Consider the following 25,455-nt stretch of genomic DNA (forward strand, 5'->3'; position numbering starts at 1 on the left):
CAGTTTAGAATCACATTTTTTTAAACCAATAAAAAGCTATATCATTGCTAGGTTCAGTGATTGCGTTTCGGCCAATGCATCTTATGTGCTCCACGCAAACCGTTTACCTGCATTCAACTAAAGCCTGTTTGAGCGCCATTGGTCAACGCTGCAGGACTCTAACGGAAACAAAGACGCTTCTGACACCGAGATCATGTCCCTTTGCCTACAGAATTGCATATGAATGCAAATTCCGTTTGCTGAAATTACAGCAGATGTGGCTTCAACAAACAAGGTCTCATCCATGCCAAAGAGCAGCAGCTACAGAAGCCTAAAAGGATCATTCTGATTCATTTGGAAGTTTTGGTTTTCATTTATTTCAGTTGTGTAAAAAATTGTCTCGTAACTGCTAAGAAATGAGTGTGTGCAACATCACCATAATGCCAGACAGACAGGGCAAACCATCTTTTCTTATTTCACATCATTTGACCCATTATTTACGTAAAAGATATTGATTAGTGCAGCTGTTAACGCCTGTTCACTAATGTTTTCATAAAACAAAGAAGGTGATAATGTGGTTGGACTTGCGCTACTGCCCCAATATTCAAATTATATTGAAGGGACACAAACAAACAAGTTGTCCTTCGTACACAGCCAATACAAGTTTATGCTAATTCCACAAAACATGACATGTGTAAAAACGCCAGTGCAACTGTTGCATCCCAGACATCTCCTACCTTCGTGGACAAGCTTGCTTCTGTACAGGGCTGGCTTTGATACCGAGTGCAAATATTGACTTCACCCCGGACGATCTCACTGCGTGGCCTGGGGTTGAAGGGATGCAGACCTCCCCTGCTCCCAGGCCTGCTCCCCACACCTGCTGTGGTTGGCGGCCTTATTTACACCGGCACCAGTTGGAAATGTCAGTATGAGGCAAAGGCATCGTGGGTGCACACATACTGTACACAGTGCATTACATATAGACTCAAACACACACTCTTCTCTCTGTTTCATCTCCGGCCCAGGGTTTTTGGGAGTCTGACAGGGGCTGCTTTCTTGGTGAGAACTAGGAGCCATGCCAACAGTCTAAAATGAGCTTGAATTTCTTTACGCACACACCGACACGCACAACAGCCAAACAAGCTACGAGACCTAACTGACATATTCAATGTTTTAAGACATCAATATTGGGCAAAACCTGACCTGCTTCATCTCCGCGGCAGTTTAGAGTTTCAGAAGCTTCTAATGGATGTGTCGAGTACAGGTAAAATTCCAGCTAGACAATACCGAACATTGAAAGTCACACTGGTACACTGCCGTGCTCACTGGTGAGGCAACACACCAACACAGGGAAAATTGCAAATTGTCCATTTGCAGGACTTTGATATTTTGTCACAGCAGTAAAAACTGTGTACCATTTACCATCATCAAAGCATGCTTATACAGAGACGGCACAACTCTCAGAGGGAATGCTGTTTTCATCCACCATTAAATGTGGCCTCCAAAGACATTTATATAATTTATCATTCTGGAGCTTCACAGAAAACCAGCAGCTAAAAACCCGGTTTGTTTCCATTTTTTTCTTCCAACTTTGAAGCAAAAACCTGAACCTTCTCATGAGGGATCCATATCAGCAGCGCACACACACAGTCTGCTCCGCTAAAAAGCAAAGTGGGGGTTTCCCCCCCCACCAGTCTGTTTCGGTTTTGTCATTGCTGATAAATTTTGGTCATTTTTTTTTGTCTCACCCAGTCAATAAAATCAAGCCAATAGCTGTAGACCCCAAACAGCTTGCTTCCTCTTGCTCCTCTCATTGACTGCAGAGAGCCTTTGAGCAGGATAAAGAGGCGATTGGACGGAGCAGAGGAGGGGCCCCCGTTGGTAGAGGAAGGGATAAATGTCCCTGTGAGTCAGAGATTGTTTGATTACAACTAGGAGCAAAGCTGTCTTTTACAAACAGCTGGACAGGTCTTCTGTGCAGTGGCTGTTTGAGCAGAGAACCCTCGTCAATTAGAGGATATTTTTGCAATGGCTACTTCTGAGCCATCATTGCAAGCGTGGGGAGATCTCATTTTAAGAGTGCAGAAAGGGGAAGAAAAAAAACAAAATCCTGGCAGCCCGGGTGCAGACGGCAACACAAAGAGGCGATTTGAGCGAACAATTATTAGGCCGCACCAGACTTGACTGGTTTTGTGTGCACATGGGAAATTCTTCAGCACATGGCAATTAAACACGGGTGGGTTGGGAAGGGCATTGAACATGACCCAATTTTGACATCAAGTGGTGGAAAGCAGTGCCTAGATGAGGTTTTTGGTGACTTTTGCGTAACCTGTTTTACAAGCAATTTGCCTCATTTTCAGTCTTGTTACCCTTCCGTTTTGGCCTCTGCAGTGTGGACGTAAAACTCAGAATGCTATTACAAGTTTCCTACACAGAGATGGACATGATTTTTATTTTCTTCCCCAACTGTAGTTTTATTGATATTTGTAGGACAATTAGAGGGTTAATTGTACAGGAACAAGATTTTTCAGTAACACATGTACGTAATGGATTACATTTTATAAGCACATACTGTACATTGTCCATTTTCCATTTGTTCAAAGTAATAGTTCAATATTTTGGGAATAGAACTGCAGTCCAGTTGACCTCAGCTGGATGGTTTTGCCCACGATTGCCTCATCAGCATTTGTGTCCCTAAGAGCCTCTTTGTCTACATTTTACCTTTGGAATTACAAGTTCAACACCAACAGGAATATGTATTAAATAAAAGAACAAATAAATTCTTTCCTGTGTTACGTTGAGGGCAAACCATACATCTCAAATTGACAGCTCAGACACCAGATCTGGCGAGGCATTAGCAGTCTTGGTGCGAATGAGGGAAGTCGTTTCTCCACTTCCTCCCGTGTTGACTTTGGCCAGCACACGCTAATCCGAGAACAGGCCGGAGGGGAGCACTCTACCTGGAATAGAGTGTCAGCAAACTGTAAAGAAATGTAGTACGAATCCATTTTTCTTCTCCCTGTAAGCCCTTGAACTTTCCCCCTTTGCACTTGCAGCACATCTTAGCCTCACAGTGTGCTAGTCTTACAAGCCAGCACGTAACCCACTAATAAAAAAGGTATTTCCAAAAAACTGTCAAATACCGAACCACTGATCTCCATCCAGCTCACCGAATATAACGACTGAATGTACACAGGCTATGCAGGCTTCTTCAAAACTAATGCATTCAGCAAAGCCTGCAAAACATTACGGCCAATGCAGCGGGGCAGTTTGCAACCTAAAACTCTGCCGCTCTGACCTCTGTCAGCACTGCGCCCAGCTTCAGGCGCGCTTCATCGCCGGGCCCTGACTTCGTCATGCCACCGCCAGCACAAACACAATGCAGAGGTGAAGACTGTAAAGGGCTGTGATGAGTTTCAGCCATCTTAGTGTATTCAGTCCATGATGAAAACTCAGCAGCATAGTCCTAGCCTGCAACTGGCTTTAGGGCTGGGAAGATGTCGATTTATGGGTATGACATTCACAAGCAAGAGCGCCTTGCCTCTTTTGGGACTCTGTATTTCTTTGGTTTAAATCTTGCGTTACGTCGTGTTATTCCCCGTTCTCACTCAGACGAACCCTACACCCTCGTATTACTGGGACCTGACATTTTGCAGTAATGCACATGCTCCTGCCAACTGACCTCCACCTCAATAAGTGACTCCGAGTTCATAGGTGGGATAGCCAACAGTGCATAAATAACCGCTTTAAGAATAACAAGTACGCGATCGCGTCCATCACGCTGGGGATCGGACAGCAAAACCTACACGTGTGCAAGACTTTCCCTCTTATTTGTTTTATCACATGAAAGGGAAAAGCATGTCGAAGCAGATGGCGAATGCACACCGAGGCTGAAATCCAATAGTCAATTTGGGTGTCAGTATGTTTATAAAATGTTCTATACTCCTTAAATTGATATTACACATGCATTTGGCACTATGGGGATATTGAACTAATCTGGTCACCATCTCTCCCTGGGCAGCAAAAGTACTGTGGCAACTTCAAACTGCTGGCCTGTCATTTCGCATTTAATCAGCTGAAACGCACGTCATGTAAAGTCACGTCTCTTCTCTGTAATTTTTTTCCTACGGCTATTAAAAAAAGGCTCTAATGCTGAACAGTGGCAGCAAAGTGGCAGAGAGAAAGCTGGAAAGGTAATTTGTTTCGAAGGTCAAGGGCACGGTGATGGATTCCTACTCATCGTTTGCCGTTTTGCACAAAGAACGAGATAATGAGTCATGCTGACAGTATTAACTGCGAAGAATCACCTACAAACAATAAGCGTTTAACCTTGACTACAAACACCTCTAGATTAAGTCAGAATCTCCCAGTGGTGTGTGGTGTCTTCACAAAAAGACAGTTGGTCAATATTCCCACCGACTCTCACTGTGGTGTGCAGGTTTCAGTGGGTTTGGTCATCTTAATCTGCTGCTGCTGCCTCCAACTATCCATTCGTTTGTACACTACCAGTGAAAACACTTGGGGGGGGGGGGGGGGGGGGGCGTACTTATGAGACAATAAACATTTACAGTGCATTCAAATTTAAGGAGCCGCGATGGCTCCAATTAAGCAACTGACTTTGCACAATTTATCGTTGGCCTTCGACAGGTGCCATGGAGGGCAATATGGTCGCTGAGGTCACAATCTAAACAAGATGATGTTCAGTGATCAAGATTTATTTATTTAGGTATTCAATACTTTGAGTTTGATGCTCATTCACACTCATATATTTGTTTCGGTGTTTATTACTCAAGTTTGCCCGATTGATCTGCAATCTGCTTTTTCCTGCTCCAAACTATCGTTATAATTTCAGCCTTTAAAAATCCACCTCCTAAGCTAAACCGTGACCAAATCAATGTATGTGCACTTCAGGAAACAAAAAGTAGATGGCAGAGCATACTACCAAGAATAGAACAACCAAATATACTTGGCTGCATTGATATATTTCAACACTTCCAGTCAAGTATATGTATAGAATTTCCAGCATGTGTTGAATTTATCCAGTACATGCTCTACCTGAAGCTCCCCTGCAGCTGACACAGCAGGTGGTAAGTGCAATGCTCTGTATGAAATGAACGGCACTTCCAGCTCAAGCCAGCATACCGACACTGCCAATGTTTAAAGAAGTTAGCTTTGTATTTCAGTGACTTAACTACCCCACGAGCCCAGTAGCACAGCTCATGGGAGGTGGCTCCTTAACCTGGATCCAGACTAAGCCTTGGAGGACGTCATGTTGATCGGTACAGAGACAAAGAGGATATTCAACAGAGGACAACTGATTTCAATATGTTTCAGCGCATTATCAACATTGCATTACATTCAATTGGCGGGTGATTAATGGATACCCTGCTCTACCACCTGAAGTACAATGCCAGTCACTATTTGCTAGACGCTAAATATAAGCTACATCAAGTGCAACGACAGATCGAAAGAAACAGACATGACTCACAAACTTCTCAAACGGTGCTCTAAACTTTGCTATAAATTTGTGTGCGAGGACACTGGAGAAGATGTATCGTCACAAAAAAGCCCATCGTTGAGATAAAGCCCTTATGAAAACAAGTAATCTGTATGTTTCCACAGTAGGGAATTTGGGTCACGGCCTGTGAAGTGTATAAATATAAATGTGCATTCATGCAAGTACTAGAATGTAGAACACTTTAATGGCAACTTTGCTGACTTTTTTTCGTGTGTGCATCATTTGGATGTCACATTCAGCATAAATGATCATTATATTGTTATGTTTGCGGGGCAAATGTATAAAATATGTATGAGGTGTTCTGATTTACAATCTGGTAACATTTCCACTCGGTGTGCTTGATTCATTAAAGCCTAATACACAGCAGTGCATGAATGCACACAAACAACTCATCGACCTCGGAGTGAACAGCATGAATCCAGATGAATGGCATTATCAACGGAGATAATCTGTCTACAACAGTGTGCTCTGCAACAGGGGGGGAAACACAGCTAACTTTAAATTGGTAGAAGTATTTAAATTATTGGGACTACACACACTTACTTGAATTCAGCATAAAGCGCTTTTGCAGGTTCACTGGACCTTTTTTCGTGGCTACACCTGTCAAGCTTTCGGTTTCAGCTTCAATGACAATGTTGGCAGATTTACTATTTGAAATTCATGGTAATTATTCAGACAATAGGTCTCTGATTTCACACTGTCCACATCCTAAAAGCCTTTTCTCTAAAAAAAAAAAAAACGAAACATGCTGTAAGACAATACTAACAATAGATCTAAGCTGTGTATTGCTAATCCCTTTGTGTGTCTTGTTGTATGGAGCAATTACATGCATATTTAAGGCCTTTTTCATTTCAAATGAGTCAGATGGAAATAGAAAGATATGGGTCATATAGAGGCAGCACTATTACATTGAGACCGTTTCATGACCAGGTTAAAGTTCCTTGTCGTAACATAAAGTCATTGCCAAAAAACAGTTTAATCTATTCCTCGGTTTCATTCGTAGAAAATAAGCCATACCCCTCTTAAGTCTTGAAATATCAAATATCACAAAGAAATCCAAACCTTGACGGGCCTGCTGAGCCTAGTTACTGTTGCTCAGCTATGATCGCACAATCTGCACTGATGAATTATTTCACAAATTTGCATCTACTACTCCCACTTTTACCTTGGCAACGCATGCCCCTTACATAACTAATATAATAGCCACTTATCAAAGTAAGGAGAGGCCAAAATATGTTCAATAATTCATAAAAAGGTCTCACAAATCAAACCCGGTCCACAAAAGAACAAGAGAATGATGTATGTAGACAAGCACAGTTGATGGAGTTATTATGCTACAGGGTCCCAAACAAAAACTAGAAATTAGACAACCTGTTTTCAGACAGCTACAGTGGATCAGCGCCGTTCATCAAGCTGTCGAAAATTACAATTTAACTAGCCGTCTAGCCTGCTTGGGCCATATCGGATGACCGCTCAATTAAATTAAAGTGCATAGGGTTGTCCGTCTCACCGCTGGATTTTCCAGGCCTCAACTGTGGCTTACACAGCTGTTTCTGCCCTCTTCTTCATCAGATACAAGGGGAGGGGACCCTGGAAGCAAGACAGTCTGTGCTTCAACCAGACCATGAGGCTAACTCTCTGCATATCGATTCATCTTTACTGTGTTATGATCCCGCTCTGAAATCACAACAAAACGTAATGACAACTCAGGCACGGTGCTAAATAAAGAAACCACCTTTATTAGAACAAGGTCTGGACCGTTCAGATTGCACAACAGGAAAGCATTCTCTCAGCCTCCCAGACGGTGTCACTGCTCCCCCTAAAACACTGCGTGTAGCACACCAGGTGTCAGGGAAAAGAAGGCCCCTTCTCCTCCGGATGGGGCGGGTCTTGTAGGGCGAAGGCGTTGGCCAGCTGCCTCCAATCTTCCTGATGGCCCTGGGCCGTCACACCCCCCCCCATAAAGACAGGGTCCCCACAGGCCCCTGGACATCACCCATGCCCACATCTCATTCCTTCGTCATCTCCCATCTCAGCTACTGGTACCTTGAAACAATCTTTAAAAGAGACAGACAACAAAGTTGAAAGAAACATGATGCACAATTACTGACATGGGGCCCTGGATAATGCGTCAGCAACAATATTGTCCTTCCCTTTAATGTGACGTATCTCTAGAGAGTATGCCTGAAAAAACAGGGACCATCTTATGAGTCTCTGATTTGGACAGTGTAGTGAGTTCAAAAATGTTAACGGGTTGTGGTCCGTGTAAACTACCACAGGCCCTGAACCCACATACACCTCAAACTGCTGCAACGACCAAATCAACGCCAAAGCTTCTTTTTCTATTACGGAATAGTTTAACTGGTGCTTGTTGAACTTCTTGGAGAAGAAACTCACGGGTCTGTCAATACCCAATTCGTCCTCTTGCATCAGCACTCCACCTGCACCCACGTGACTGGCATCAACTTGCAGCTTAAAACTGCTATCCATTCGTGGTGCAGCGAGAACCGGAGAATCACAAAGGATCAGCTTTACAGCATCGAAAGCCCTTTGACAACCAGCGGACCAAATATACTCTACCTTACCCTTCAGTAGGTCTGTCAGCGGCGCCACTACAGTCGAAAAGTTACGACAGAAAGCTCTGTAATAACCAACCAAACCTAAAAATGTCATCAGTTCTTTCTTTGTCGCCGGCGGCGGATACCGGTCCATGGCTTGCACCTTTGCCCGCAGAGGGCGCACCTCTCCTTGCCCGACCTGTCGACCCAGGTATGTCACGGTTGCTTTAGCAAACTCACACTTCGCCAGATTCACGGTCAGGCGAGCGTCAAGTAAGCGACCGAACAACGCTTTTACACGCTCCATGTGTGAAGACCACGAATCTGAGTATACGACGACATCGTCTATATACACTGCACAGCCTTCTAACCCACGAACAACCATATTCATAAGTCGTTGGAACGTAGCAGGTGCGTTTCGTAACCCGAAAGGCATGACAGAGTAAGAATACAGCCCAGTTGGAGTAATAAACGCTGCAATTTCACGCGCCCTTTGGGATAACGGGACCTGCCAATAACCCTTTAACAGATCAAATTTGCTGATGTATTTTGCAGCACCAACCTGATCAACGCAATCATCCATGCGAGGTAGGGGGTAAGAGTCTGGTTTAGTGACACTGTTGACTTTCCTAAAATCCGAACAAAACCGAGGGGTATTGTCCGCTTTTGGTACGAGCAAACAAGGTGACGCCCAGCTTGAGGATGACGGTTCAGCGATACCGTTCTTCAGCATATACTCAACTTCAGAATCTAAAAATGAACGCTTTACCGCACTGACTCGATAAAATCGCTGTCTTATCGGCTTTGCATCTCCTATGTCGATATCATGTTCAATCATGTGTGTACAAGATGGAACATCCCCAAACAACATTGGATACCCCCTGATAAGCTCGGATAGCTCTGTGCGTTGTGAAACAGACAAGTGGTCAAGGACACTGTCTAGGCTCTGCAGAACTTCAGAGTTTTTCAATCGGCCTGTTAGCAACGCTGAATCCGGATTAGGCAAACCATCCTCACAAACATGCTCCCTACCCGATGACGTCGTGTTGCCTACACACGCCGGGTGAGCGCTATCCATCCCTACGCTCCGCTCCTGAGACGAACGTGCATGATATGCTTTCAACAGATTAACATGGCACAGTTGGTGATGTTTTCGACGGTCTGGTGTGGCAATAAGATAGTTCTGCTCCGAAATCTGTTTCACTACAGTATAGGGACCCATAAACTTAGCGTTAAATGGCGAATTTATAATGGGCAACAAAGCCAAAACTTGGTCGCCTGTACTGAACACCCGATGCTCAGCTCCACGGTCATAAAGACGTTTCATCTTATCCTGTGTTTTAGCCAACTTCGACTTTGCCAATTCACCAGCTGCGTAAAGTCTATGCCGGAACCCATTGACATACTCCACCAGATTTTTAGGTGGCTCTGTTTGTCTCCAATCCCCTTGCAACGCAGCCAACGGACCACGCACAGTATGACCAAACACCAGCTCATTAGGACAAAATCCTGTACTTGCTTGCGTTACTTCCCTTGCCGCTAGCAACAACCATGGTAACCCTTCCTCCCAATCACCTTTCATCTGCACACAATAAGCACGTAACAGAGATTTTAAAGTCTGATGAAAACGTTCCAGCGCCCCTTGACTTTGCGCATGGTACGCCGAGGACTGGTTATGCTTGACATGCAGCTGTTTTAACACCTGTGCAAACAACTGTGAGGAGAAGTTTGACCCTTGGTCACTCTGGATGGTTTTTGGTATCCCAAAGATTGAGATAAACTGGCTTAAAGCGTGCACAATCGATTTCGCCATGAGTGTGTGTAATGGATACGCAGCTGGATATCTGGTCGATTGACACATAATTGTCAACAAATATATAGCACCAGACTTTGAAGGAGGAAGAGGGCCCACACAATCCACGATTAGGTGTTCAAATGGCTGGCTTATAGCCGGAATGGGATACAGAGGAGCCACTTTTATTTTTTGATTTGGTTTACCCGTTAACTGACAGGTATGGCAGGTCTTGATGTACGTTGCCACGTCTCTCTTAATCCGGGGCCAAAAAAAATGTCTCAGAATGCGATCATATGTCTTTCCTATCCCCATATGCCCTGACTCATCATGTGAGACACGCAAAACCAAATCACGGAATTTTAAGGGCACTACAATTTGGTAAACAGGATCTCCAATGAAACCCTCGCCATGTGGCACCCATTTCCTAACTAATACCTCGTTTTGAATGAAGTATCCGCCTGCCTGATTTTCTGGAAGAACAGACTGGAACAGCTCACTCAGCGTGGAATCAGCTCTTTGCTCGCTCGCCAACTCACTCTGTGAGACAGACAATGGAGTGTTAGACAGCGATAATACATACTCTTCTGTGGGGTCCTTTATTTTCGCATTGTCCAATTCTACCTCTGCTTCCCACTCGCGACCGGCCGCAGTCATGGCGCGCGTTACGGCGCAAGCCTGGAATACATCCGGATACTGCTTCTCATTCTCATCAGGGCCTTTACTACCCAGCGGTACCGGGACAAGTACCGGTTGAGCTGGATCATCAGGCCAGACACGTGCCCCAGCCACGTCGTTACCCAGAACCAGCATAACGCCATCTATAGGTAGAGCAGGGCGTACCCCCATTGCGACTTCTCCCTCAAATAGATCCGAGTGGAGCACAAGTTTATGTATTGGCACCTGAAAAACAGACATGCCCATACCCAATACCGGTATAAAAAAACCCGTGTCAGTTTCCGCAGAAAAGGGCAGAGCAGACGCCAGGATAAATGAATCAAATGCGCCAGTGTCACGCAATATGGTCACCGGCACCTTCCTGTCAGTACCCACCAGAGACACATGTCCTTTTGTGATAAAAGGCAAAAATGACGTCAAATCGGGCTTTTCCGTGAGAGATGTCAGATTACTCACATTATCCGAATTAACCAACTTGGAAACTGGCGCAGCCAGCGCGGCTGGTTTCACCTGCGCCCCATTATACCTGTTCTGCGATTTGCGCAAAGCGCAGTCTCTTTTCCAGTGCCCTACTCCATGGCAGAAATGACAACTGTCGTCAGAGGTACGGACACCACGGTCAGCTCTCTGTTCCGAACGAAAATTTCCACCAGAACGGCCAGAGAAATACCGGGCAGGACCACTTTCCCTACCAGCAAAGCCATAAGCGCGTGGATCCCCGCCGCTACTTCTGTGGGTTAAAACATAATCATCTGCCAACGCAGCAGCCTCACCTGCAGTCTTCACCTTTTGCTCACTGATGTACATAGCAATTACCTCTGGGACTGAGTTCTTAAACTGTTCAAGCACCATCAGGTTACACAGATCATCAAAATCTTTGACATCCGACGCAGAATACCAACGGCTAAATTGAGTTCCCAAATCACGGGCAAACTCAAGATGCGACCTGTCCCCTCTTTTCCAACTTCTAAACCGCTGACGGTAAGCTTCAGGAACCAATTCATACGCCTTTAGAATCGCAGCTTTAACCTTAACATAATCGCAACTGTCACCTGTAGTCAAAGAAGAGAAGGCTTCCTGAGCGCGCCCCGTCAATACACACTGCAGTAATATTGTGCGGTCCGCATTTGACCAGTCCCTCATGTCTGCAGCACGTTCAAACATCGTAAAAAAGGTCTCAACATCTCTCTCATTGAACTTTGGCACCAAACGTAAATTATTCAAAATCTCATGTGAATCATCACGCCGGGCCGACTCTTCACTCCGTGAATTATCACCCAATTTACCTTCCCCCATCAGCTTCAGTCTCTCGCTTTCTAAATCCAACTTAACCCTTTCCGTTTGCTGTCGCATTTGTTCCAATGCCACCGCTTTCTCCAACTCTGCTTGCTGTCGCACTCTTTCCAATTCCAAATCCCGTTCTTTCTCCAGCTGCATTCTTAACATCAACATTTCTTTCTGTTGTTCAAAGTTTAAAGTTAAGTCAGAGAGCGACTCCTTAACAACAGCAACCCCAGTTAGATTAATGGCCGTAGGTGACGGTTTAGGAAGTGTCAAAATGTCCATGTCATACAAATTTGCACTCAAAATAGCCTTAACATTTTCTTTTAATCTTTTAGCACCCACATCTATTTTATAGTAGTCGGCTATCTTTATTAACTGATCCTTTGTACACTGATCTAACAATGCCTCGGACGGAGCTTCAATGAAGTTATCCACCCCCGCCATGACGCACAAATGACCAATGCACAAAATACCCGGAGATCAAAAGAACGTACAGTATTGACCTTACCCGTGCACAAAGAAAGTGTCGGAGCAACTTAGTAAATTGAGCATCCCCTCTAACTGCCTATCCAGATCTACATAAACTCGACCCTAGTCTTCAAGGGCTACTGACGGCGGGTATTTATGCACCAAAACCCGGTAGTATGACAAAGCGACCAGCAAGCTGGCAACAATGCCAACACTACGGACGTGCTCCCGAGACAACTGCTCGCAACCGCTTTCACCCCACACTACATTTAGCCGCAAACGAATCCCAAATGGGAAACGCGATGTTCCTACAGGGGAGTCAATATAACATTTGTGCCACAAAGAGGTCAAAACTTACCTTCCTTTGTCCCGTGCCTTTTTTGCAGAACAGACCAACTTTAAACCGATAGCATTAACCATAAATACAGAATATGAGAAAACATATCATCGCTCCCTACGAGAGTTTCCATAACGAGCGCAAAGAAAACCCGGAATCCCCGGACCTGACGTCCCCACTTAAGTTTCCGAATCGGACGAGCCCCCAATTTGTTATGATCCCGCTCTGAAATCACAACAAAACGTAATGACAACTCAGGCACGGTGCTAAATAAAGAAACCACCTTTATTAGAACAAGGTCTGGACCGTTCAGATTGCACAACAGGAAAGCATTCTCTCAGCCTCCCAGACGGTGTCACTGCTCCCCCTAAAACACTGCGTGTAGCACACCAGGTGTCAGGGAAAAGAAGGCCCCTTCTCCTCCGGATGGGGCGGGTCTTGTAGGGCGAAGGCGTTGGCCAGCTGCCTCCAATCTTCCTGATGGCCCTGGGCCGTCACAACTGACAGAGTAAAGTACATGCATGTACGTTCCCAGGTATGTTAAATTGGCAAGTTGCCACTTCCCCGGCCACTGTATTGTTTGTTTGAGCTAAATTATCTTAATTGCATGCTAAAGGGAGGGAAAAAAAGGATTCATAAATTTTGAGGAAAAATACCTTTAAATAAGCCTTGATTAGGAAACCACATCGTTAACATCACAGCTTGTTGAGAAAATTGAGAATGAATGTCTTCAATCCATTTATTTCATGCGTTCCCCCCCCCCCCCTCTTAATTCAGAAAATAGAATTAACCAAACCACAATATCATCAAAGAACCTTTGCCACTTGTAATAGATCAACTTTCAAAAGCTGCAATGAAGGACAGTCACGCATGGCTGCATGTTGCTGTGGTATCGTCTCTACGTGCGAGTGGCCTCCTCCGCGAGTGTGCACATTTTGCGACACAGTTGTGTCCACGGGTGTGCGACAGCGTGTTTGTGAGTGCACATGGGCTCAAGTGTTTATTACCCTCTCAGATCTTTCAGCATGACTCATATTTCATGTCACATTTAGCACAGCTTCGAGAAGGAAGAGACGGCTGGCAAAGGACAAGTCGCCTGGTGAGTGGTGGTGAGGAGGGGGGCACTGAACAAGCCCACAAGACCTCCAGCAAGACTTCTATCATGGAAGAGGACAGGGAAAGGGGGGTGGGGGGGGGGGGCGAGAGCAAGAGGGTCCCTTGAACTGACAAACGCCATGGACACCAACAGTCTGACCCAACCATTTGGAACGTTTTCTTTGAGTCCAACATGTTGGTGGCGCCCCAAGGGAGTCTGGGAGCACACATCATCTGGCCAGCCAGCCGCTGGGCAAGCCGTGCTCGACTCCATCACTTTTTCCACTTTGAGAAATCCCTGCTGTCTTTGGAGAGCTTGAGGGATTGCTTGCTTGTTTTTGCTGAGACTAAATGGTTTGAAAATTGAAAAGAGGGCACACCAAAATGTTAGCTGTAATACATGTTTGCAACCACCATGAATAAATACTCCCAAAAGGAACTCTGCCAGTGCTGCCTTTGGTGTAGACCGATATGTCTTGCTTTAAACCCTGGACATTAAACTAAAGACAATACTAGAATTTCTATTTTAAAATCAGAAATGTGAATGAAGAGGATGGCCCAATCTCCACACTCACTGACTCAGACTTTCAGGCGCGCTCCCGCAAAGTCTGAGGGTTTAGGGCTGTCCCACGGTCAAATCATCAGGTGTGTGAGGGCTCTGTCAGACATTTAGGCCCAATCCTGAGGCCTTAAACCCTGAACCCTCAGGGACTTACTGACATCACCTGGTAAATGGTTATGTAAGAGAGACTGCAAGGGCTTGAAATGGTGTAAATATGAATGGGAACGTCGAAATATATGTGTACAATTGTGGGTATTTATTTTATGTTTTTTACTCCCTGATTTGATCATCTTCCGGGCTCTTTCCTCACAAGATGAAAGGCCATTTTAAATAATCTATTTACTCGTTTTTGTAAAAACAGCATCAATGACAAAATGAAATGTTGGATTAATAAATCTGTGGGATGTCGTCTCTGATGGCATTCCTCTGATTTCACGTTCCATCTTTAAAAATGTAAATGTAATTTTGCTAGGCTCAACACCAATGTGCTGTCCTCTTTTTAATTGTACGTCTCCATGCTTCCACTGGTAACGCCGTGTTTACCGTGACATTGCTATGAATTGTGGGTAATTCCCTTGGGCAAAGTCTGCTGATTTTCGGAAAGGGTAAATAAAGGGCTCAAAATGTCTATGAGAGCCCTCAAACACTCAATCCGACAGTGGGTCAGTGCCCACAATTCATAGCAAGGTGACAACATGGGGTTACCAGTGGAAGCATGGAGACGTAAAAAAAAAAAAAAAAAAGTTAACAAAGTGTTTACATGTGTTCAGCCTGCCAAATTACATGTATTTAGAAAGGCTTAAAGATGGAACATAAAAACACATGAAATCAGAGGAATGGAAGCAGAGATTATATTAAAACAGACTTATTCATCACAGAAATGCTCATTTTGAGGGCACAGCACACATGGATGATTATAAAAGAGCATAATGGTAAAATTGTGTTGCACTTTTGTTAGGAGAGAATAATATGAAAATGGTTGAGGGTCTTGACTTTCTAAAACATGAAATATAAGGTTCCATCACACTCGCCTATAAAATGAAAAATAAATTTCCCGACAGTGCCTTCCAGGTTTAGACCCAGAATGAAAAATGACTTGGTGTCAAGGTAAGCCACTCTTGAACTTAAGAACTGAACATAATATGAAGCAGCTCTAAGCTAATGCTGCCCTTAGTCCGTGTGGACTTACAGTTAATGATGCATACACACATTTAAAATAAACAGACTCCGCAAACGGCATCCACGCATTGTTTTCATGGCGAGACCGTACCAACCATAGTTTGCATGTCAGGTGCAGTTGGCAAAATTACAGCTTCCTGCCATGCCATGTTTTTTTTTTTTTACACACCAGTCTGTTTTTTTTTTGTAGTGCCTGTTTCTATTAGGCTGATGCAGTACAGAGCAGCAGCATCTGTGCCCCTAACCCCCCCATCCTCCATGTCTGCTAGGGCTGAGAGGCCTGGGGCACAAAGCCACAGGCGGTGGGGAGGGAGGGGTGTGTGTGAGAGCATGTGGGAAGCCCCTCAGGGGTTCCTCGTTCTCTTTGCTTGTGTGGAGCCCAGAATTTCCATGACACGAGTGAACGCTGGCATCGTCGTGCTTTACTGGGGATTTGAAATTGATGACAGACACTGGAAAATCATTCTTACGTTGAAAAAAGAAGGAAATAAGAATTGTTTCACAGAGACGAGCATCGGGGGTTTAATTGAGTTCTAAAGTTTGCTAGGATGCCAATAATGCTTCACAAATAGGAAATTCTGACTATAGATTATATCAAAATGTTTCATCGGTGGACCTTTAATAAAACAACCTGGTTAAAGAAATACAATATATTTAAAAAGTGCCCTGTGGGGTTTTCTTGTAAACGAACGAGTTACGTTTGATTGGCCTTTTTTTATTATTTTAATTCTTACATCTATTACATTCACATTCACTAGCTAGCACCTAGGTCAGTGGAATAATGTGAAACCATGGGCAGCTATGTGCAGCACATCACCCGCACAAGATCAAGAAAACAGGGACCCACTCATAGAAAAACAGCTCCATAGCACGACTAGAGGTCAAAGACTTCACAGGAAACCTTTTCAGATGAGACAATCAGTGGCCATCGCAGTCACAGAACTATCACCGTATTGAACAGTAGACCAGCTGTTCCACAAGGATGCCACATAGGAAGAAGTTCCCCTCGGCTATTAAAGTCTCTTTGAATATTGGTGAGGGTGAGGGATAGTATGTGGGTGAGGGAAGGGAAGGGTGAACTTAAGCCATCACAAAGGAGACTTCAGTAGAACTTTGAATCCAGTGTCAGGGGGGCACCCAGCGGATGAGGCAGAGAGTTTGTGAGTCATCTTTTGTGGAGGATTTTGCCACCCAGCTCTGACAGAGGAGCACTGGATCCTGGGAGAAAGAGCATCAAAGGCAACTGACAGCAGTGATTCCACCCACTGCACTGGAGGTTACAGGGCAATGGAAGGGCGGGTGATGTTGTATCGCCACCCCCCCCCCCCCCCACTAAAGTGAACCTTAAAAAGGTGCAGACACTCAAAACAGCCATTGACAAAGGAACAAAACTTCACATCATTTTTGCTCCACCTCTAACAGTTTGAATCTCATCGTCCAACTGCTTTGATGATGCCGAATGTGCAATCAACCCAAAAGGGGAAAAACATTCATTCCCTTACAAACGCAGCCTATTTTTGTAGCAGATGCATGTAAAATTAAAAAAACGGGAGACAATTCTTTTATTCATTTTGTGGGGTGTGCCGTTATGTTGTGGTGATGGAAACCCCTTCATTCAACTCCAAATGGTAACCCTAGGAGCAGCCAAGACAGGATCTCCAAGCTTCCTACGCTATTCCACACAAAAATGACGATTGGAGGTTCACTGCCAGGAAATGTTCAAGGACACATGAGACGAACCATTAAGCCCGAGCGTTTTGATTCTGCGCCATTCCTTTGGTCCCGTCCCCCATTCTCCCAGCCTGAGGTACTTCAACCTCCAGCGGAGTGCTGTTGTCCATCCATCCATCCATCACAGCTCATATAAACATCATGTCCACTCATAGCATCCCCTCAGGTTAATGTACAGTAAAAAGGAAAAACAGTGTGCCACCCTTTCAAACCCCACAGTCATACTCATTACCAGAGCTTTCAACTGGCATGCCTCATCATTTCCCATAAAACCTTGCTGCATCAAAAAAGGTATAAAGAGACCATCTGTGCTATTTCCAGCGGCTTGCCCTTTATAATAAACCTTGTTTGAGAATTGAAAATTAGAGCGAACGCACCACTTCTGATGATTCAATCGTGATAAATCACGTCATGTTAATTTATAGGGACTGGTGTCAAATCGGAGCTGAATGAGTCGTTATTCGCCGGGCGGAGAACATTCTGCTCATGATTTACATGTAGATACCGTTTTCAGCAATAATTGCCCATTCATCGTTGCCTCCAGTTAAGGCTTCCCAGGCCGCAGCTTTCGTCTCCGGCCTCACTTGCTCACAAAAGGCAGCTTAACCTGAGTCGCCTAACCAAAAGCAGCTGGCCGCAGTGGCTACCTGGAAGTCTGCTTAGCTTTACCTAGCACTCAGTAATTACATGGCCATTAGGGCACCTCCCAGCACCAAACCACACAGAGGGCTAAATACAAAAGCTGTCAGTGATTAATTACCAGTTGCCCATTGGGTTGAGGCTATCTGAGGGGGATTGGCACAACTGTAACTGTATCAGGCCACTGGGATTACACACTTTGTCGGGCGGAAAGGGGGCGTGGAGCCCAGCTTGGCCACAAAGAGTTGAAAAGGAGTGATTAGGTGGAGGATTTTGTGGGCTGTGTGTGTGTGGAAGTTTGCCTCTGCTGAAGTGAATCAAATCTGGACTTAACAAAACAAGCCAGACAGATATCGCTGCATCTGCTTCTGTTTTTATTGTGACATAACAGCCATCTGATTTGACCCCCTTCTGCAACTTGACAACCAGCGTGTGTGTGTGGGGGGGTGGGGGGGGACAACAAACAAAGTCCAGCACATTACATGTTGTATGCTTTCTCAAGAGCACTTTAGCCGGTGTTTAGCTGGCAGGCTTTTTGAAGCGAGAAATGCTGCAGAGTGGGAAAAGGGGGATATGGGGGGGGGGGGGGTTGAGATGTATGGGTAAGTAAACGGGGAAGGAGCAAAGCACCAGTGCTTGCTGACTGCACATTTTATTATGGTCCCATTAAACAGCATGCTCTGCTTGGAAGGTAGATCCCAGGGGAGGAGAGAAAGATGAAAAACAAAACTAGCCGCCAATGCTGAAACAATTATTAGAGGGATATTTCACGGTGTGGCACCCTGAGTGGGCGTGACTTCAGACAATTCACACCAACTTGGTTTGATGGGTTTGCTTCTCCCCATAGAACCAAAACTATTTACACCAAATGTATGGTGAAAAAACTGTTACTTAAAAGGAGTAAACCCCACAAATGGCCAGCAGCCTCGAGCTGCTGGCCTCAAGCAGAGACGAGGAGCGGGCTACAGAGGTCTGGTAAAATCACCAGATATTTTAATTTTCAAACTGACACTGCAGGTATAATATGGTTATAAAGCAGAGGACAGTCTGACATTTTGACCTGATGATAGTACTAGTAGTAGAAGTCAAAGTGGCTACTGTTAAAGCTTGAGGGGAACATAAATGTCCAAACCAAATTTCATGGTAATAAATCCAGAAATTGTCTAGATATATGACAAATGTCAACCTCTTAGTTGCTCTAGAGTAAAAGTCAGGGGAATCGCAAAAAGCCCATGAATTTCTCTACTAAGTTCCACGGCCATCTATCTAATACTCGTTTCAGTCTGGACCAAAGTGGTTGACCACCCGGCTAACACAGTAATCTCTACAGCCATGATGCTAGTGTGGTCAGAACCAATCTCAAGGCCAGACCCAATCACAGCTATAGTGTTTGTCACTCAGAAGCTAATAACTGAGCGCTAAATGACAGCAGTACCAGGCACTGTTAGGATGGCCCCAGAAAAAAAAAAAAGAAGCTTCACCTTCATGAAGCAAGAATTAAATCAGCATGAATACAATATACTTTAAGTTCACACGACAGACTCTCTCTGATAAAGATGGTACAAACTTCCTAGGATTCAGAAACAACCTATAAAATATCCTGAAGCTATGGACCATTGCTCTGTCTTTGCAAACCACTCCATCTTCTTTGACAGCAATAAAGTGAAGACTGTGAAAAGCACATTATGGTCCTCCCCGTAAAAAAAAAAGGAACAAAAAAAAGCCACATATGAGCCACGGGCTGTCTCCCAGACACAAGAGAGGATCACTATTGAGTGAACCCATTCAGCATTCATATAAAAGATATTTGGCCTGAAAAGGGTCACTCCGAAATATTAACAAAGTATGCTGCATGTGTAACACACTTGCACTGCATGAACATTGCAATATTAAATACACAACAGACTCTTCAAAAGTATGCTGTTGATACTTTTAAGTGACCAGAGTTCTAAAAAAAAAAAAAACTGGACATGAAAAAATGTAATGGCATACAAGAGTGCCAGTTTGCAAGATGGAGCTCGGTGCCGCCTTGGCTTTTGGGTCGCCACGCTTCATTTGATGCGAAATGTTTTCATTGTTTTATTTCTGCCCCGTACAGTGATGTGGTGGGAGAAGATAAAGAGCAGACATACGATTGGGATTGAGAACAGAAGAGCAGCGTGATTGTGAGAGTCTCATTATGGTTAATACTTCCAGTACTTGTGTCTCATTAATTCAGGCATTTCCACTCAGCTGATGACTCATTCGCAATTGATAAACCACTTGCAAAAAGGAAAAATAAATAAATGTGGCTCATTCATTGTGGATTATTGCTTTCACCGGCCTCGTTTCTTCTTTCACCTATGTCTGATTATGATAGATGTTAATATCCTTTTGTGTTGCTGCATGAATCTGTGAGAGAATCTTTTTGTCTCCCCCCTCAATAGAGAGGTCAGAGATCAACAGAACAGTCCCTTGCTTTAGTAAGGATTCAGCATCCTGCCCCAAGGACACTTCAATCCTGCAAGACTGATTCTTTCCAACACCTGGATTGTCCATCCCAAAATCCAAACCACGATAGAGCGACTCTGAACAATGTCACAACTATGACCTTTCCAGAGGGGTCACGTACAGTATTGTTCACACTTACTGCATTACATTCCCAGCTGGAGTTGACTGAGGCCGTGATGTGGACAGATCCCTCAGCGTCAGACTTTGAAGAGTTGTGAAAACGTGCACGTTTCCTGCAGCATGTATTCTACCCAGTGCTGTGTATATAGCTACAACAGACAGCAGTCTGCCAGACACGAGCTTAACGCTCATATGTGCCTCATTGAGAGCATGTGTTACTACCATGCAGTGATGTTTCATTCACAAAGGCAAATATACTACTCTTTAATTCTGATTTCAGGGACTCCTTTTATCCCGATTAAGAGGGGCTGAGGATCCTGTTTGACCAAACTTTGGTATTCTGAATGCTTGTCAGTGACCTTGGAGGTATGTGTGAGTAGTTGGAATATTTCACATGAAAAAATACAAATAAAATAAAATGCTATGAGCCAACGCTTCAGATATATACGTCTGGTGGAATCCAAAAGAAATTCACATATCCTCAGTCCTAAAAGGAAACCATATACAGTATCTCCAAGATGTCTAAAACATTCCTGTTTTCAGTTTGGTAGCAATGCATTTTTAATGGTGAATTTAGCTTAAAAGTTTAAATCAATCCATTAAGGAACACTCAATTCTTCAGTTTATCTGACAGACTTTGGATATACATGGTTTTCATTTAACCAAGACTATATTCTATTCCTTTGACCTACACCAGATTGAAAAAAAACATGCTTTCAGAGACAATAAATGGATATTCAAGACTTAAAAAATCGGTTGTATCCACAACCCTTCATGCATAACAGATGGAAAACATTCTTAATGGGCTTATTGAAATATTAAACTGCACAACCATCTGACCTTTTTTTCATTTTCTCATTCTTACTGGAGCGGTCAACACATATTGAGGAGCATTGTGACGTCTCACAATGACGCACAGTAGTGATGGTAGGATTTAAAATGTCAGAAAAAAACAGATGTGATGTTACAGCCCAAAACTGTGCAGCTTTCCCTCCAACATCCTTGAGCGGCACTGAAGAATAACCTCGACTCCATCCCAAAATGATCAGAACGCTGACCCCCCCCCACTGAAGGAAGTGATGTTTCCATCTGCTGGTGGCAAATGTGAATTTCAACATCTCTTTTCCAACAGGACAAGTGAGCAGACAAAACAACACAAGTCAGACAACCTCTCAGCACTTCTATGTATAGACTGCTGTTAAATACCTTTCTTTCTGCTAAGTGTAATGGCCAGTCAGCTGTCTGCGTCCTTCACAGCAGACGTCAACAAACTATCAACACTATCCAGGCAAACTGTCATGCGTCATCGGTTTCAATGAAATAAACCAAAAAGGACCTGTTCAGAAAGCTCACATTCATTCTCACATCAACTCTGGACTGAGTCACAAACATGCTTCAAATCCAGCAGATAACCACGTGACCAGAATACATGGGGGGGAGTAAGTTGTATTTACCTGGAGGGCAGTTGCATTCAGGTGATGCTTGTCGTGCAGTCCGAATCTTGACAAAATGTTCATAGGAGCGCTGAAATTGTAAAAAATAAAAAAAATAAAAATTTTCATTCATTTGCACATAATGCTTTCAATAAAATCAAACTGGCAGGATTGTCACTTTAAGGGCAAGTAAAAGCGCACAAACAATTAACAAGAGCAAATGAAAGAGCCAACGTTACCTGAGAGAGCAGCTCACCCACTCTGTGTTCAATCAATGAATTAAAATCATCCATGGAGTAGCCAGGAGCACGGATAAAGGTGTGCTCGCCATTCCCCCCCTCCAAGTCCACAACCCGGTTCTTAAGATCAGCTGAGTTAATGCTCAGAAGAATGCAAAAGGCGATGGACGCCACTGAGCATAAAGACGAGATTACGTTCAGCACTGTCGTGCGGCAATATTGTCGCTTCTGAGGGGCCACTTCTTTCTCCATCTTTTCCACGCACTTAGATGCTCCTCTTGCCTCTGCGATCTCCATTTAACTACAACTGCACGCGCTTGTTGGGCGCAAACTGCATCTGGCGCGGAGTCACGGATTTGTGGGACACCGTTTTGCGCGTGTGAATGTGCCTGCTTGCCTGCGACGCGGCGTTCACGTACAGTGACTTCGTGTGGGCAGCGACAGATAGATGAGAGGAGTGGAGCACCACTCTGCTCCAGCCAAGGCAAGTCAACCTGCACTGACGGCTCCTGCAAACTTGTTGCACCGAGCCCGCTGCACAGTAGCCTAGTCTACTGCAGAGGAAATTGCTATTATGCACAATAAAGTAGAAAGAGAGGCTGGGGAAATCGAAGGCAGCGCGCATGTAGTGGAGACGGCGTTACTACTCGGAGCTTTTTCCACCGCGGCGCAGGCATGCTCCCCCTCATTACGGCTACAACACGCCTCCAATCTGTTCTGACTGATTAACATAATTTATTGACCCGCTCCTTTCGAGCTATTTTATTGTGTTTCTGTCAGATCTCCAGTTATCCAACGGAACGCTGCGTAAAAATGCAATTACTTTTTGTAGAAAATGTTGTTTTGGTAAGATAGCAAAAACTTGAAAACAATAAATCAGTCATGGGATTTTAGTGTTGTCTAAACTTGAAAGGTTACATTCTCTGCAGCCAATGTATAACGTTTTGGGGGGGGGGGGGGGGGTTGGCCATGGCGCTGCGTAAAAACGCACGAAAAGCCTAAAAGCTCTCTTCTTGAGGGTATTCGGGTGGATAGAGGCGCTCACGGAACTGTGCAAATAGCACATCTTATTGATTGCTGGTGTTCAATAGACACCACGCAGAGCGAAGAGAGCCACAGAGCCCTGCAGCGCTCAAGCAGGGATGCTGGCGTTAAGCGAACCCACAGTCTGTGACCACTCTGTACTGGTTGCTGCCATGAATTCTGATCAGATATCAGTTAATATCCATCAAGTCTGAAGCAGATAATGCACGCAAATCATCAGTGATTGACATTACATGATACTGGGAAGAACTGGGGATTGGGGGTAAAAATCCTTCTGAGAAATTCCTGCTAATCGAACAAACTGACAACAGTGAAGAATTACTTCATTGCATCAACTATAATCCACATTCATAACTGAACACTTTGTGTGAATGGCACAATAATACAAATTTAATGAATTTACTCAGCTTGCATAAGCATCAATACAAGTGTTCCCTCTGTCAATGCATAAACGCAGAGGGCTGACATTTGAATTCAATGGGCAGACTCTTCATTTGAGCTCTTCGAGCTATATTTAATGAACAGCTATATCAGCATCTATCCCTACACTGTTCAACCGTTTCAAGATACCAAAATATGTTTTGAGTGACACTGAATCGAGAAGTCCTTTTTCATATGCAGTCAGAAATGTATAATCAGAAAGGACTTCAAATATCCATAAACCTCCCCAGACTCCTGACTTCTTATTCTTAAGTTCCTCTTCCGCAGCCTTTTTGCATTTTAAAGTTTCTCTGTGAAAATAAAATCACTCAGTGAGAATGAAGGATATGAGTTATCAATGTGGATTTTACTTATTTATCAGGGCAGTTTTTGTCTTCTTTGTGTTCCCAAATAATCAATGTGTATTCTACAATAATTGGATTTATACATTTGCTCTGAGAAGTTCTACATTCTTATTATATTCATATTTCAAGTCCGTGCCATCTCATATGGGTCATGTATTATGCCAGTGCAATAAAATCAGCATCTCTCATGCAATTCAGAACAACTAGTACGTACATAAAAGTAAACATACCCATTCAATTAATGTTCTTTGCACGGCGTCAGAAGCAAATTAACATAAGCAATCCTAAAGCACTTTAGATTCATTAGTTTGCAGTGACAGCAAGACACTGATGTTATTGCTTTGTTGCACAATCTGCAGACTTGGGAGTGCAAAACGTATTTGTCATAATACTTCATATAATGAGGGAAAAATCCAAGAGACGGTAAATGCACAGGTGATTTTGATTATTCTACCTGATTAGGTCTCCTCAGGTGAAAGACTGCTCGATGAACATCTCCCTCACTCTCCTGTTAGCTTTGCTCCACCTGTTGCCAACTTCAACCTGAGCAGAGGTCAAATCAGCCTGAATAACTGAAAACACCTGTGCCCCTGCGTGTGTGTGTGTGTTAAAAACTACAGGACAGTACTTGTATTTCCCTTTGTTGACTGTATAAATGTGACCCAATGGAGTTACTGAAGTGCATTTGACATGCAGGTACTTTGACCATGTGCTATTTGCACAGTTCATTAACTGCATTTGTTCAGCTGTGTTTTGTTTTTAATCACTTAGTTAGTTAAGTCATTTACAAGGCTAATGTAGCACCATTTCCCCTGCAACTGAAAATCGATGAGAGCGGCTGGTATTTCATGGTCTAAATGCTGCTTCAGACACTTGTATACAATGCAATTCTATTAACACAAAATATTTGTTTTGGGGTTTTATTAATGGAAGAATACTTATCAGCACAAAATACTGAAATGTCAGTCTAAAAATATCGATAACAGGTTAAAACCATCTTCACTTTCCTTTAAAAAAAAAATTAAAAACAGACATGGCCATGTATTTCCTCAGAAATCATGCTGTACAAATGCCAAAGTACAAATGATCAAGAGTTTGTCTTTTGAAAATGTAATTCATCACATTTAATTAATCATGTCTAAATAATGTATCCTTTCAATTTTTGTATTTGTAGATATTTATATATGTACATGGTAAATCATGTTTTATATATTAAGTGTTTTTTTTTTTTTAGAGCTGCTCCGTTGGATTACCAAAGGTTTATTGCGTTTTGACGTCTCCCGTCACATCTGTTAAATCTCTGTTCTGGTTTATGCTGTTGGAAAGCCTAATAAAAACAACCATCGTCGTAACTCATAAAATATATGGTTTTACTCATTCTCTCACAACTATATTCTCAACTGATCCCAGATCGCAATAACTGTTTTGTTAAAAGGCTGTCTATAGACTATGCTGTCTATTTCAAAATATTATCCGCCTTCCATTTTTTTTTTTTGCCAAACACAATAGAGAAGCAGGTTATAA

General features: G+C 43.7%; 1 protein-coding gene and 1 long non-coding RNA gene across 3 annotated transcripts in view; both read right to left on the reverse strand.

The window, feature by feature from the left end:
- Positions 1-22,399, reverse strand: part of col25a1 (collagen type XXV alpha 1 chain) — a 138,610-nt gene extending 116,211 nt beyond the window's left edge. The window contains exons 1-2 of the mRNA XM_076112467.1: positions 22,103-22,399; positions 21,885-21,954 (exon numbers count right to left, since the gene is read on the reverse strand). Coding sequence (XP_075968582.1) covers positions 21,885-21,954; positions 22,103-22,399 — 367 coding nt within the window. The remainder of the gene's footprint in view (positions 1-21,884; positions 21,955-22,102) is intronic.
- On the reverse strand, positions 7,217-13,108 carry LOC142971787 (uncharacterized). Of its 2 annotated transcripts, XR_012959411.1 has the most exons (3): positions 10,472-13,108; positions 10,286-10,387; positions 7,217-7,554 (listed from the first exon to the last, which is right to left on the reverse strand). It is a non-coding gene; the product is annotated as an uncharacterized LOC142971787 (long non-coding RNA). The 2 variants fall into 2 exon arrangements; XR_012959410.1 differs by having other exon boundaries at positions 7,217-10,387.
- Positions 22,400-25,455: the final 3,056 nt, after the last annotated feature.

This window comes from Anarhichas minor, unplaced genomic scaffold, assembly GCF_050575085.1.
Source record: "Anarhichas minor isolate MPS153535 unplaced genomic scaffold, ASM5057508v1 ptg000049l, whole genome shotgun sequence".
Classification (NCBI taxonomy): domain Eukaryota; kingdom Metazoa; phylum Chordata; class Actinopteri; order Perciformes; family Anarhichadidae; genus Anarhichas; species Anarhichas minor.